General features: G+C 45.6%; 2 protein-coding genes across 3 annotated transcripts in view; one reads left to right on the top strand and one right to left on the bottom strand.

Annotated features, from left to right (window-relative positions):
• Positions 1-14,239, bottom strand: part of LOC119950988 (interferon-induced protein with tetratricopeptide repeats 5-like) — a 999,792-nt gene that overhangs the window by 432,046 nt on the left and 553,507 nt on the right. The gene's annotated exons all lie outside the window — the stretch shown is intronic.
• LOC119950957 (interferon-induced protein with tetratricopeptide repeats 1-like) lies at positions 1,117-11,106 on the top strand. Of its 2 annotated transcripts, none has more exons than XM_038773988.1 (2): positions 1,117-1,135; positions 8,667-11,106. In XM_038773988.1, the coding sequence occupies exon 2, from the start codon at positions 8,977-8,979 to the stop codon at positions 10,153-10,155; it is 1,179 nt and encodes a 392-aa protein (XP_038629916.1). In that variant the 5' UTR covers positions 1,117-1,135; positions 8,667-8,976; the 3' UTR covers positions 10,156-11,106. The 2 variants fall into 2 exon arrangements, with proteins under 2 accessions (XP_038629916.1, XP_038629915.1); XM_038773987.1 differs by lacking the exon at positions 1,117-1,135 and adding an exon at positions 1,188-1,257.

Raw genomic sequence — 14,239 nt, forward strand, 5'->3', positions numbered from 1 at the left:
GAAATCACCAGATACGTGTGAACTGCAGCCACATCAGGCGGCTGGTTGTGGCAGCTCCCTACAAGGTGAGGTCTGAAACGAGTTATGTTTCAGGGACCCAAGTGAGGACCTCGAAAGGCTGAGAAAGGGGAACGCAGGACGGATTGCTCACTGAAATAATCAAATGTGTTGGCTGTCTCCTATTACTTTCACGGTGCTTGGAGGAGCTCAGCTCCAGTTTGACTGAGGGACTGACTCAGGGTTTGCTCCTCTGGGCAGCCCCTCCTCCATCTGGGCAGCAGAACCAAAGACACAGCAATTGCTGCCCATATTGTAGCCATTGTGTGGACAGGTCACCGACTCTACTGCCCTCCCTGCCAGGTAATAGCAACACCCTGTCACACCCCGGAATAAACCACAACACTTCCATAAACAACCCACTCTCCATTCAGAAACTTCACAATAGCAGAAATTATTCTAAATTATCCTTACTGGAAATTAAGCTCCTGCTGTTTATTCAACACGAGTGCTGTGTCTGAACATGTTTTGTGAGAGACAGGTAAAGAGTTTTGAATGGCTGTGTGTGGTTCCAATTCACAAATAAAACATCAAATCACCATGACAACATCAACTCAGAGGCTTCCGCACAGCAGGAGGTCCCCATGTGGGCACTGGTGGCTGATTTAGCACAGTGAGCTAAATAACTGGCTTTTAAAGCAGACCCAGACAGGCCAGCAATATGGGTTCAATTCTCGTACCAGCCTCCCCAAACAGGCACTGGAATGTGGGGACCGGGGGCTTTTCACAGTAACTTCACTGAAGCCTACTTGTGACAATAAGCGATTTTCATTTTTCATTTTCAGTCCAATGATTGGTTGCCCTGCAGGGCAGATTGGAGGTGATTGGAGTACATGCAACTTCCCAATTGGAGGATCGCTCACTTCTGAAGCACCATAGCTACCAATGTTATGGATTTGAATATTCTGATCCAGAAGTCGGAAACAATAAACAAATAAACATTAATTAAGGGTATCTTATTTTGCTTTGATGATGTTACTTTTCAGCAATTGATGAATTACTTTTGGTTTCATTTCTTTGTGTCAAGTTCAATCCCAACGCATACACTGAACTCTGTATGGTACGAAGGGTGTGATTGGTGAGTATATATATATGTGTGTGTGTTGGATGTATGGACACCGCATTTTGTTCTTCCAGCTAGTCAGACAACAGAAGTTAAAGTGAGTGAGCAGCCTGTCTATTCGCTCAGATCATCATGGGGTAAGAGAGATTTTCATGTGTCAATAGTGTGTACAGTACAGACAGCAGTAGCTCGGTGGTCACAGCTGCCTCTAAGTCACTGTGTTGTGGGTTTATGTCACTTCAGTGACTTGAGCACAAACTCCAGGCCAATGCTCAATGCTGTATTGAACAAATAACATTGTCTGTCCACTCAGTTGGACATCAGCTTCCCATGGCCCGACATCAAAAAAATGTACACCAGGTGTATGGGTCCAAGTTTATCTCTTAACAAAATCGCAAATACTAGAATGATCTAGTAATTTTCCCACTGTTTTTGGGCCCTTGCTGTGCACCAATTTGCTCCCACATTTCCTGAATCACAATAGTGACTACGCTTAAAATGTTGACAGGAACATGCACTGGGACATCCTGAGGATGGTGAAAGATGTCATAGATATTCAAATCTTTCTTTAATGCATCGTGTCCTTCATCTGACACTAATTGAAGCACAGGGGTCAGTGTTGGAAAGTGTTCTGAAATGGGAGGAAACTCACACATTCACCCCTGGGTGACAAACACGGTTCTGGATTTACTTCTGTCACAATATCCAGAAATGGGAGAGGGGGGAATGGGCAGAGGAAACCGAGCATCGTAAGCTCACAGCCCAGAGCACCACCAGAACATTCCTGCCGCATTTAACATGTTGGTAGGATGAGTGGGAGGGATAGGATAGTCAGGGTGTGTGAAACAGGTTGAATTCCGTTCCTTCCACTTGATGTATCACCAACCAGCAGGGGTAGGGTGACAGTACCAGCTGGCAAAGTGGCAGAATGCCCTTTGGACAGAAACATCCCAGCGTGGGCAACTCTCCCTTTCTTTTGTCCCCAGTCCCTCCGTTTATACAAACTAAAGGTGGTAAATAATTTGCACTGCATTTGGCAGCTTTGTTCACATTAATAGTGACTCTTCTTCTTGACGATCAATCCAAAACATTTGTTCAGCATCATTAATGTTTACCAAATCCCCATTATAACCATTCTTGGCTGTCTCTTACGGGAGCCAAGTTTACTTTCACGAATCTCTTCCTTTTTCCAACTCAAGGTCAAAGTGTTGCGGTAAATCTCCCAATCTGTGACAGATGGACAAATTCCTCCCGTTACAGACACTTGGTGTAGATGTGGTTCCCACAGATCACACTGCTTTCCACACACTCCCAGGTGCTGTAGATACAGGACAACTCCCACACTGTCATCTCTAACTTTGTTTTATTTTCGATCACTGGTTTATGTTTATTTCTTCACCTAATTATATTAACTAGTTTGTTGGCAATTTAATATAAACCAGTTAGAAGATTCCTCTTTCCTAGTTTGATCCAGTCCCCTTACTCTGAAAAGCTCCTTTCCCCACTGTACAGAATTCCCACTCTCTCCAAATGCCTCTTGTCTCAGTTTGAGCTGTGTGCACACACACAAGGAAAGTTTACCAAAACTGCCGACTGTCAGACGAAATAAGAGATAAACGGCAGATTTGTTTATAATATTGTATCAGGTTATCTTTCAAATGTAATTTGAATTAATTTCCACTCAGACTTTGTATCAAATACAAGTTAATTGTATTGTCAATTCTGTACTGTCAGAATGTTTAATCAGATATTCAGTAAGTGGCCTCAGACAGACTTTCTGGATTTTGGTTATCTGGAGCTATTTACTCAGGTCCTGCTCTCTGATCCAGTGACTATTTTGTTGCTTCAATTTCTGTGTCTCCTGTCCCATCCTCAATAGCAGAAGCTGACAGTAGCTGTAAATATTCCTGAATCTTCCGTTCTGGGGAGTGGCCAATGACTAAATGTCGTTGTTGATTCACCCCGGGATCCACTGACATGGCAAGTTTAAAGTGCTGATTTCCACCTTTGCACTGACTGATGTCAGTCCCCGGCCAACAGTTTTCAACGCCCTCCTGAAAATGCTCAACACCCGTCCGCCCCCTTCACTGACAATGTTCACACCCCGCGACAACAATGTTCATCACTCCCCCTCCGACAATTGTCACTTCCCTGTATCCCGACAATGTTCAATGATCTTTCCTTCACTGGGATTAAGCTCAGCACTTGGCAACACGACTCTGCTTGTTGTTGGATTCTAATTAAATCAGTCAGTGTCAGTCACACCCGACTGGAATATCTGGGCCATTATTAATCTCTGAATCAGACATTATTGTTAAAATGCGAAGTGCCTGGTCGTTCCGAATTCCATACTCCTCATTGGACATGTCTGATAATGTTTCAGGTTGTTAACCATTTGTAGCCCTCTAAGATGGACACCTGTCTACAAAATGGAGAACCGCAAAGAATACAGGGAAAAACAGCCATAGTAAGGACACACAGATTGCAGAAGCATTTAGCATTTTGCACGTACAAAAACCGGTTTCAAGGCAGTTGCAGAAACCCAGCCAAAGGTGCAAATAGGAAAACGATCTGCATACTAATGAGCTGATACCGGCCCAGTCCCAGATACAATAGAAACATTTTAGGTCTCAATCGATACTTTTCTATAGCTACCCAACCAGGATGGCGCCAGATGGCTCCGTTGGATCTGAATGATCCACTGCCCTCCTTACCATAGGCCCCAAATCCTTGGCATGGTATTGGTCTTGGACTTGACGTGTAATGTGAGGGCCTACAGAAGCTGACTGTAGCCATAAATGTGGTGGTATTGTAACAAAATCGGCTGTACCTTCTTTTCCCGTGACTGTGGCTGTAATCTTGACCGACCATTCGGTCCCAATTAACGGCTGGTATTTGTCCTCCAACTCCCTGTTCTGTCCGGTTCTATCATAGGCCAGTGTAACGTGGCACAGTGAATGTTCAATATCTAACGCCCACCACTGTGGCGTGACAGAAATATAGCACTGTTGTCTCGTCCTCCATGATTGAACCGTTACCCCTTCATCCCCGCACTCGAGCTGTAGCTGGAAGATACACAGTAAATCTCTGGCCAACAAGTTACAGTCCAATCCAGTAGTCACCACAAACCGATGATCTGTAGACTTATTCTCGTAAGTGACTACCATAGGGTCAGAAATAGGATACTCACACATCTGGCCTTGGAACCCCGACAAATGCTGGGTGTGGTCGGATAGTGGTAGTTGAAGTTCTGATTGCACTGATCACGTACTCCGTCTTAATCTTTGTAACTGAGCCTCCTTCCTGGCCTTCACCCTCCTTCCAATAAAATCTGACTGCCCGGGCCATCTGGGAAGGGTCGTTCTCTGTCCAATTCATGTTATTACATTTCACGGCAGTGGCCACAGAAGGTGGTAGGCAATGCATTAACATAGCACAGTACTGAGGGGAATTCTGGCCATTCTGATACAGCAAGTCGCCTGACTGCGCACGGTAGAGTTCATTAAAGCGTTCCAGAAAGTCCTCTGGCTCCTCAGGCTTTTTAGGTTTGATATCTAAGATAATAAAGATGTTTATGGGCTTTTGAAACGTGGCATTCAACGCATTCAGGATCTGTGTCTGTCTATCATCGTCCAAGGCATGGGCTTGCTGGAGTGCGGCGTGGCTAGCATAATTTAAATGGTTAAGGTGACTGCGGTATTCTGCTGGGGTTAAAACCTGGTGGACTAGGGCCCAGAGGTCCCGAGAGTAAGCTTGGTAAACTGAGATGGTAGTTCTCAGATAGTCCACGAAAGCAGCAGGAGATTTCTTCCTGTCTGGGATTGCAGCCAGAATAGCCATCATCTCACTGGGTCTCCATGGGAAATAAATATCTATAGTGGGTTGAGCTGCGGCTGTCGCAGCGTCAGGATTCGGTAACTTCCTAACCGGCAACTGTCTCAGAGTCTCACTAGGGGGCGCTTTAGCGGATTCCTCTGGCTCGTCAGAGACTTCAACGTTTTTCCCTTCCACTAGGGGGAGTTCCGGCCCCTCAGAACCATTCCCCCCCGTTTTCTTTGTTCCTACATGTGTCTGTCTCAAGACTTCGGCCTTAAGGGATCCCTGTGGTATGGGCAATTGTTGCCGTATAGGATCAGACCCCTCTCTTATTGTCCGGGATCTGGTCCTAGAACTAACGGGGCTTGTGGAACCGAGCTCTTCTTCTCTAACCGCAACCGAAGGGACTGGTGAGGCTGGTATGATGTGAATCTGGGAAGGAGCAACTGGATATAATTTATGATATCCTGGGGACTCTGGAATTAGTGCAGGCAATGCTACTGGTGCAGTGGGGACTCTACCCGACATGGTCCAATTATCTAAGTCATCGTCTACCTCTGTCAATGCAAGGCCAGCCATTGAACTACGTAGCCCATTTTTTTACTCGGGTCTGCCCCAGTAGGCAGCTCCCTCTCTTTACTCGCGCGTTTTATAAATGCACACTCCTTTTTCAAGACCTCTAGAGTTTTCTGAGTCCCGCCTTCACTAATTGGAATCCCCATTTTAAGGGCATTGTCTTGCCAACTTGATAACATGATCTTATCCCTCTCCTCTTGACAATATTGTCCCCATAGTCCAATCAACTCTTTTGCTTGGAGGCTTTGACGTCTCTTCCAAATTTCACCCTGAATTTGTTTAATTAAGTCCAGATCTTTAGTGCCCCCTCCTGGCCATTCGTCTCCCAATTTATTTCTTAAAGTTGCTGATAGTTTTCTAAAATCTCTTGCTTTATCCGGATAAATATCACATAATATTTGCAAAAAACTGTTTGGATCACTCGTATTATCCAAGCAATTCCCCATTATCTCGAATTAGTCCTCAAGACTGCGTTGTTCACCACTACAGTCCAAGGAAACAATTTTAACTTAACCAACTATAGTTCCCAAAACACACATGGAACTGAATCCCACAAACAACCTCTAACTGAACTGTCCCAATTAAGACATCCCATCAGTTAAACCAACCCTTAACTGAACTGTAACGTAACGATTACATCCCATCAGTTAAACCAACCCTTAACTGAACTGTAACGTAACTATTACATCCCATCAGTTAAACCAACCCTTAGTCGTACCTACATCGACTGATTTTCCAACTTTTCTAATCCCGAGGCTGACCTTTGATTTCGTTGAGACGATCGTGCCGTGCCAGCCGCGATTGACCAGGCCAATCAGTCCATGGGAAAGGGGAGATCAACGTGGCAATTTTAGGCTACTCACGTTGTGGGCCCATGTCCACTTTCCGTGTCCAAAATCAGCCTAATTCTGAGTTCGCAGCTGGCCAGTGATCGTCTGGAGAAACCCGGGTTTCAGGCACCAAATGTTGATCTTTAAATTCTTCACCCGGTAGTCTGGCTCAATAAAATGAGAGATGGATTTGTAGGTATAGTATCATTTAATAATAAGTAACTTGCAAGGCTGGCTTACTCGTAGAACTCCAGAACACACAGCCATCTCCTGTGAGCTCCAGAGCAAGAGAGACAGAAGACAAAAGGGTATCTGCTGATGTATTCAAAATCACAGTAAGATTCACCTATAAGCTTCCCATTGGTCATTCTATACACCTCCTGACCTGGCCCTATATCCTAATTGGTCACTTTGCATTGTAACCCCAGCATCCTTTTCACCATGCTCACCATGCGGCTACCCTCCCCCGAGGGTCTCAAACCAGGCTTTTGCTAAATCCCTTTGTCCTTTGTCTGTGAGCTCACTACCATCGGACCAGCCCTATTATCTATACTATTTTAACTAATAATCCTATTTTTATAACATTCATTTATTCATTTCCTCAGTCCCGGTAGATTGGAAATTAGTAAACGTGACACCACTGTTTAAAAAAGGAGGTAGGCAGAAAGCAGGAAATTATAGGCCAGTGAGCTTAACTTCGGTAGGAGGGAAGATGCTGGAATCTATCATCAAGGAAGAAATAGCGAGGCATCTGGATAGAAATTGTCCCATTGGGCAGACGCAGCATGGGTTCATAAGGGCAGGTCGTGCCTAACTAATTTAGTGGAATTTTTTGAGGACATTACCAGTGCAGTAGATAACGGGGAGCCGATGGATGTGGTATATCTGGATTTCCAAAAAGCCTTTGACAAGGTGCCACACAAAAGGTTGCTGCATAAGATAAAGATGCATGGCATTAAGGGTAAAGTAGTAGCATGGATATAGGATTGGTTAATTAATAGAAAGCAAAGAGTGGGGATTAATGGGTGTTTCTCTGGTTGGCAATCAGTAGCTCGTGATGTCCCTCAGGGATCCGTGTTGGGCCCACAATTGTTCACAATTTACATAGATGATTTGGAGTTGGGGACCAAGGGCAATGTGTCCAAGTTTGCCGATGACACTAAGATGAGTGTTAAAGCGAAAAGTGCAGAGGATACTGGAAGTCTGCAGAGGGATTTGGATAGGTTAAGTGAATCGGCTAGGGTCTGGCAGATGGAATACAATGTTGACAAATGTGAGGTTATCCATTTTGGTAGGAATAACAGCAAACGGGATTATTATTTAAACGATAAAATATTAAAGCATGCCGCTGTTCAGAGAGACTTGGGTGTGCTAGTGCATGAGTCACAGAAGGTTGGTTTACAGGTGCAACAGGTGATTAAGAAGGCAAATGGAATTTTGTCCTTCATTGCTAGAGGGATGGAGTTTAAGACTAGGGAGGTTATGTTGCAATTGTATAAGGTGTTAGTGAGGCCACACCTGGAGTATTGTGTTCAGTTTTGGTCTCCTTACTTGAGAAAGGACGTACTGGCACTGGAGGGTGTGCAGAGGAGATTCACTAGGTTAATCCCAGAGCTGAAGGGGTTAGATTATGAGGAGAGGTTGAGTAGACTGGGACTATACTCGTTGGAATTTAGAAGGATGAGGGGGGATCTTATAGAAACATTTAAAATTATGATGGGAATAGATAGAATAGATGCCGGCAGGTTGTTTCCACTGGCGGGTGAAAGCAGAACTAGGGGACATAGCCTCAAAATAAGGGGAAGTAGATTTAGGACTGAGTTTAGGAGGAACTTCTTCACCCAAAGGGTTGTGAATCTATGGAATTCCTTGCCCAGTGAAGCAGTTGAGGCTCCTTCATTACATGTTTTTAAGGTAAAGATAGATAGTTTTTTGAAGAATAAAGGGATTAAGGGTTATGGTGTTCGGGCCGGAAAGTGGAGCTGAGTCCACAAAAGATCAGCCATGATCTCATTGAATGGCGGAGCAGGCTCGAGGGGCCAGATGGCCTACTCCTGCTCCTAGTTCTTATGTTCTTATGTTCTTATTATACATGGAATATCAACAATGATTCACTTGTAATTTCAATGTTGAGAGTAACCAGCAGAATTCTGGCATATAAATTGATTGATATGGTGCTGTACCATTGCGAAATATCAACACTGCATCATCTAGCGTTAACCATAAAGGCCAGGGTTAGAATTGATTCCAAGAGTCAAATGTGAAACATGGACAAGTTAGAGCTTCAGACAAGGTGCGTTATGAATTTTTGTTTTCTCTTGCAGTAACGCACAGGAGGATTTGTTGAAAGTGAAGCTTGATTGGCTTCAATGTCACTTCACGTGGATTCCACAGAGAGAAAACTCTGATCTGAATGATTTGAGGCAAAGATTACAAGATTCAATAGATTTTGGTGTGAAATATAAAGCCAGGTCTTACAACCATCTCGCTTTTGTAAACTGTCTGCAAGGAATCTGTGAGGGGGCGATTCAAAACTTAAAGGAAGCTGAAAAGTTTCTGAGGGAGAATCATGAAGATGAATTTGACAAAAGAATCATCGTCACCTATGGAAACTATGCCTGGGTATATTATCACATGGGACAACTGACAGAGGCTCAGTCCTACCTCGACAAACTGGAGAGGATCTGTCAACAATTTCCTGAAGCCTCTCGATACTCAGCACTGATACCTGAAGTATACGGGGAGAAGGGTTGGTCTCTGTTGAATTGTAATAGTCAAGATTATGAAGATGCAATGGAATGTTTCAAAAAGGCTCTGGTGGAAGAGCCAGATAATACAGACTGGAATGTTGGATATGCAACTGTTCTGTCCCGACTGGAGCAGTTCTCTGGTACAGCACAGAATCAAGGGCCCAGTGAATCAGTGAGGCAGTGGAGACGTGTGCTGGAGCTTGATCCAGATGACTCTGTAGCCATGGTACTGCTGGCTCTAAAACTGAGGTTCCATCAGAATGGGGAGATACTCAATTCAGTTGATGGAATGGAATTAGTTGAAAAAGCGTTGCAGAAGTCCCCTGATCTTCCATATGTGCTTCGCTATGCAGCAAGATTTTACAGAGAGGCCGGAGATGTGGAAAAAGCTATGGAGCTGTTGAAGAGAGGATTGGAAATTACCCCACACTCTAACTTCCTGCACCATCAACTGGGCCGGTGTTACAGAGTCAAATTTGATCAACTAACAAAGTTTCCAGCCCAAGGTCCTCGCAATGCTGCTCTCCAACAGAAAGCTCAATTGATGAAACTGTGCAAGTATCATTTTCAAAAGGCAACAGAGAATCGACAATATACATCTGTTAAACTCCATCTGGATTTGGCAGATATTTATTCATTAAATGGCGAACATCGCAAAGCGAAGGAGGTCTACAGCCACTTACTGACATTGGAAGATATACGTCCAGAGAATAAGCAGGCAATATGTTTACAGGCTGGGTTATTTGAACTAAATCACATGAAATCAGAATCAAATGCCATCACCCATTTTCTGAAAGGAATCAAAGTCAATTATGATTCAATACAACAGAAAAGATGTCGAGAAAACTTGGAGACGATAGCAATAAGATGGCGTCGCAGGAATCCTAGAGAAAGCAAGGCCCTTGGTGTTTTTGGGTTCCTGCACCAGCTGGATGGTGAGAGATGTGAAGCTATTAAATACTTTGAAAAGGCCTTGGAGTCCGATCCTGACAATGAAGAATATCTCAGTGCTCTTTGTGAATTACGCCTTTCCATCAAAGCCGACAATGACATTCCCAACTAAAACTAAACACATTTTGAAAAGTATATTGATGCTCCCGGATCTATAAACAGGTTTAGTCGGCTACATTTTAGTTACACTCTATTTTCACCTTCTCTGAAATTAGCATTTTATTCATGTGTGTTTAATTTTCAAACAATAATTGTTTTGTAATTATTCTAAACCCCTGCACTTTATTCTGAAATGCTATCCATACTAATAAGTGAACCAAATAGCATTTATTTCCATATCCTTGGAGTGTTTTCTGAGTGTGAAAAAGAACAAAATAAGAAAAGATTTGGGCAATTGGAGACAATTGAACCAATTGGACAGAGTCACAATAATTCTTATTTAAACATGTTTAAAACAATAATCAGCTTAACATGGGCCTCTTTGTAACTCCAGAAGGGTAACTCCAGGGGCTGGTTTAGCTCACTGAGCTAAATTACTGGCTTTTAAAGCAGACTAAGCAGGCCAGCAGCACGGTTTGATTCCCGTACCAGCCTCCCCGGACAGGCGCCGGAATGTGGCGACTAGGGGCTTTTCACAGTAACTTCATTGAAGCCCACTCGTGACAATAAGTGATTTTCAATTTTTCAATTTTGGGTGGGTGCTGAGGGGATTTGGAAACTCACTGGTTTCTGCAGATTCAGGCTCTGGGTTCAGGACAGAGTTGGCAGCGCAGTCGGTCCCCGATGATATCACTAGAACCTTGTCCCTGTATGTTAATGAGGTCCCGCCCATTTTGGGTGAGCTGTTTAACCTAGTTTCACCAAGTGGGTAGATTTAAAATCACCTCCTTTAAATTATCATATAACCTAAATAACTGGGAGATAGATGTAATCTGGTGTCCAAATGCAGATTAACAAGATATTTTGTTTGGATCTTCATCTGTTTCATGATATTAATAGTAAAACATTATAACAGCTGTTACAATAACCTTCAGTGTACTCTGAGTGTGTAGTTTATGGTGTTTTTTAAATAATGATGGTGTAATAACAATATTCAATCCAGCCACAGAGGGTATAATAAATCCACTCTGCCACCCTATCTTTCACTTGCTGATCCTTCACAAAAACGTTCCCCATTGGGTAAAAGGCTTTCCATCTGTGACAGCGGAGAAAGGGCCAACAATCACTGCAGACTCTTCAGATAAATCAACAGCTTGATTCTGTTGCTGTGAGGATTTGCTGACAGACGATCGGACTCCCATCCAGAGCGTTCATTCAGATCTCAGCCTCTGTCACTGGGAGTCTCGCTGTCCTGTAACTTGTCAGCTTCACCAACTCTTCATCAAACCATCTGAGTCCCTCATTGGCCAATGCAGAGGAGCCTGGACAATACCCGGGATAGACCATTTCTACAGATTGTACCATCTCACTGAGGGGGAAAGCAGTAAATGGGGGAAGGCTAAAGAATATAAAAATGGTTTAAAAGAATAAAACTTAATGGCGGCAGATACTGATTTTCTTACAATGATTTAAATTGTAATTGTCTAGATTTAATTTGAATGTTCAAATAACCAATAAAATTAAACTGTGGCTAAGAGTTTGTTTGTGTTGATATGAGTGAACTTCTTGTAGCCAGAGGACATCATGAAACTAAAACTGTAATTTATGATCACTTGTGAACATGTTTAAAAACGACATTCCATTCTGTTAAACACTGAGCAACTTTGGCACAAACTACCAAGTTTTATGGCCACTGTCACACTCTCAACTAAATGGAAACACTGTAAATCGATGAAAAATAAGAGGATATGAGGAGGTACAAAATAATTCAAACATTATAATTACAGACACAGGACACGATTCAACCAAAATATTTCTTGGGTGAGTTTGGTGGGATGTTTCCCACCTGATTTTTGGGTGAGATCCACATCGGTATTCACCTACTCTTCACTCACTTTTTGGAGCTTTGGGGAGTTTCTTCCTGGGCTAGCCCACAATTAGAAATGTTATCATCACTGAGGAGCTGAACTTGTCGGCCAGATCGGCTCCTCAGAGATCGGGCTGCCATTTTGAAAGTGTGCCCTGATCTCTCAGTGAGCTTGAGGGACCCCCACACTCCATACCCACGGGTAATGCCATCCCTCGCACACATGTACATTACCCCCCCCCCCCCCCCCCCCCGCTCAGGTGAGGACATCCCGCTATGGGGTCGCTGAGGGCACCCCATTTACAGGCCTCCTGACCAAACCCTTTCGAGCACCATCCCTTTCAGGACTCCTCCCTTCACACCCCCAACCTTTATTAGGTCTTTTCATACCCATCCTTCACCCCCCCACCCCCCCACCCTTCATACACCATCTCATCCCCCGTTTCATGGGTATGGCCCCCCCTCAGACTCCAAATTGCCCAGCTGAGGTGAGTATCTCTGGATTGGTGGAGGCTGTTGTAGACAGCTGTGACGGAAAGGCAGTGTCATCACCAGACTGGTGCCCCGGGGTGTCTCTGGGTGCAGGTCGAGGGCACAGACAGGGCCGTGACACTGACTTTCCGTCACAGCTGTCTCCAGCAGCCTCCACCAATCCAGAGATACTCACCCTGGCTGGGTAATTTAGGGAAGAGGATCCCGGGACTCAATCTTTTGCGCACCACACACGTTCAGCGGTACAGCAGATGAAGGTAGAAACCCCCGCGGGGGCGAATGGTCAAAGGGCACCCTGACCTCAGGGACTAGCTGCCGTCTGGACAGGTTCCGGGCTTCTGGAAAGAGCTGTCCTATCTATTGTGGAGATGCAGTCTCAGAGCCAGGGACTATATGACGGAGTGTTAGCAACCATCCAGCACCTGTCGGTGAAGTTGGAGGAGTTAACTGCCTGCAGGACCAACCATGCCCGCCAACCAGGCCAACACCGCACAGGTGGTGTCTGCAGTGGTGTCCTAAGGGGGCAAAGGTTGCGGCCATGGATCAAGATGTCAAAGGCCTGGGGCACACTGTGCAAGCGGTGGCTGAGACCCAGGACAGGACTGCCCTCTCACAGGAGTTCCAGAGTGTTGCCAAGTCACAACGAGTCATGACTGAGGGCCTTGGCGGCCTTGCCCAGCTGCTGGTTATCATGGCACAAACCCAGAGAGAGGTTACACAGTCACTGGCCGATGTGGTCCAGACCCAGAAGGTGGTGGCGCAGTCCCAGATGGAGGTGGATCATCCCTCTGCTCCATGGTCGTGAACATCGAGACCCTGGTTAGACAGGCATGGGCCTCCAGGACTGGCAGTGCTAGGTGGTTGGGGAGCCTCAGGGGTCAGCTTGGCTCGCACCCCCATCCCATGGATTGGCCCAGGGGCCATCGGGCACCCTGGGGAAGAGGAGGTGCTGGGGCCCGTGCAGGTGACTTCTGGAGGGGAGGTGCCGGAACAGCACAGTGCCTTAGACTCCCCCCTCCTGTCCCTGGTGCATCTGGTGGGCAGCGGGCAGAACAGGGTGGCACCACACCACCTGGGACACTCAAGCAGCAGCCACGCCCATCCAGCCCCCATTGCCCCAGAAGAATGCCGCCAAAGGGAATCCAGGTCACAGGGCGGGAATCTCAGCAGGCCGCGTCCACTCCTGATGTACTGCCTGGGGATCCATGTAGGCGTAGCGCAAGTGTCTGTCAGGCCAGAAAAATAGACAGCAGTTAAGTTGGTACAGTATAGCATTCGGGTCTAGGGCACAAACCTGTATCTATATGTTCACATTAAACACTGTGCACAATGTTACAACCTGCCTCAGTATTCTGTCAGATGGGCGTGAGGAATTGGCTGGTCTGGGCTGGGCACAGAGGGCTAGGGGGCTGGGGGAAGGTGGCATTGTGGGTGTGCTTGGCCCAGGTGCCTCCTGGAAAGGAGGTACTGGAACAGCACAGTGCCTTAGACTCACCGCTACGGTGTCCCAACTCGATCCGACACCCAATGCACCCCCCAACCCACCGACCCCACCTCTGCCACCCCAGGGATTCGATGGGACCGTGTGATGGAATGCCCAGCTCGCATGCTGAGATCACCCAAGTGGATGGTGGAAACTGCTACCGTGAGCAGGAGGCAGACCTCGTCAACGATGCAGAACAGCATATCTCATCACAGAGCGGGTTGTCATCATCCTCCTTCCCATGGACCAGACCCG

This window comes from Scyliorhinus canicula, chromosome 16, assembly GCF_902713615.1.
Source record: "Scyliorhinus canicula chromosome 16, sScyCan1.1, whole genome shotgun sequence".
Taxonomy (NCBI): Eukaryota; Metazoa; Chordata; class Chondrichthyes; order Carcharhiniformes; family Scyliorhinidae; genus Scyliorhinus; species Scyliorhinus canicula.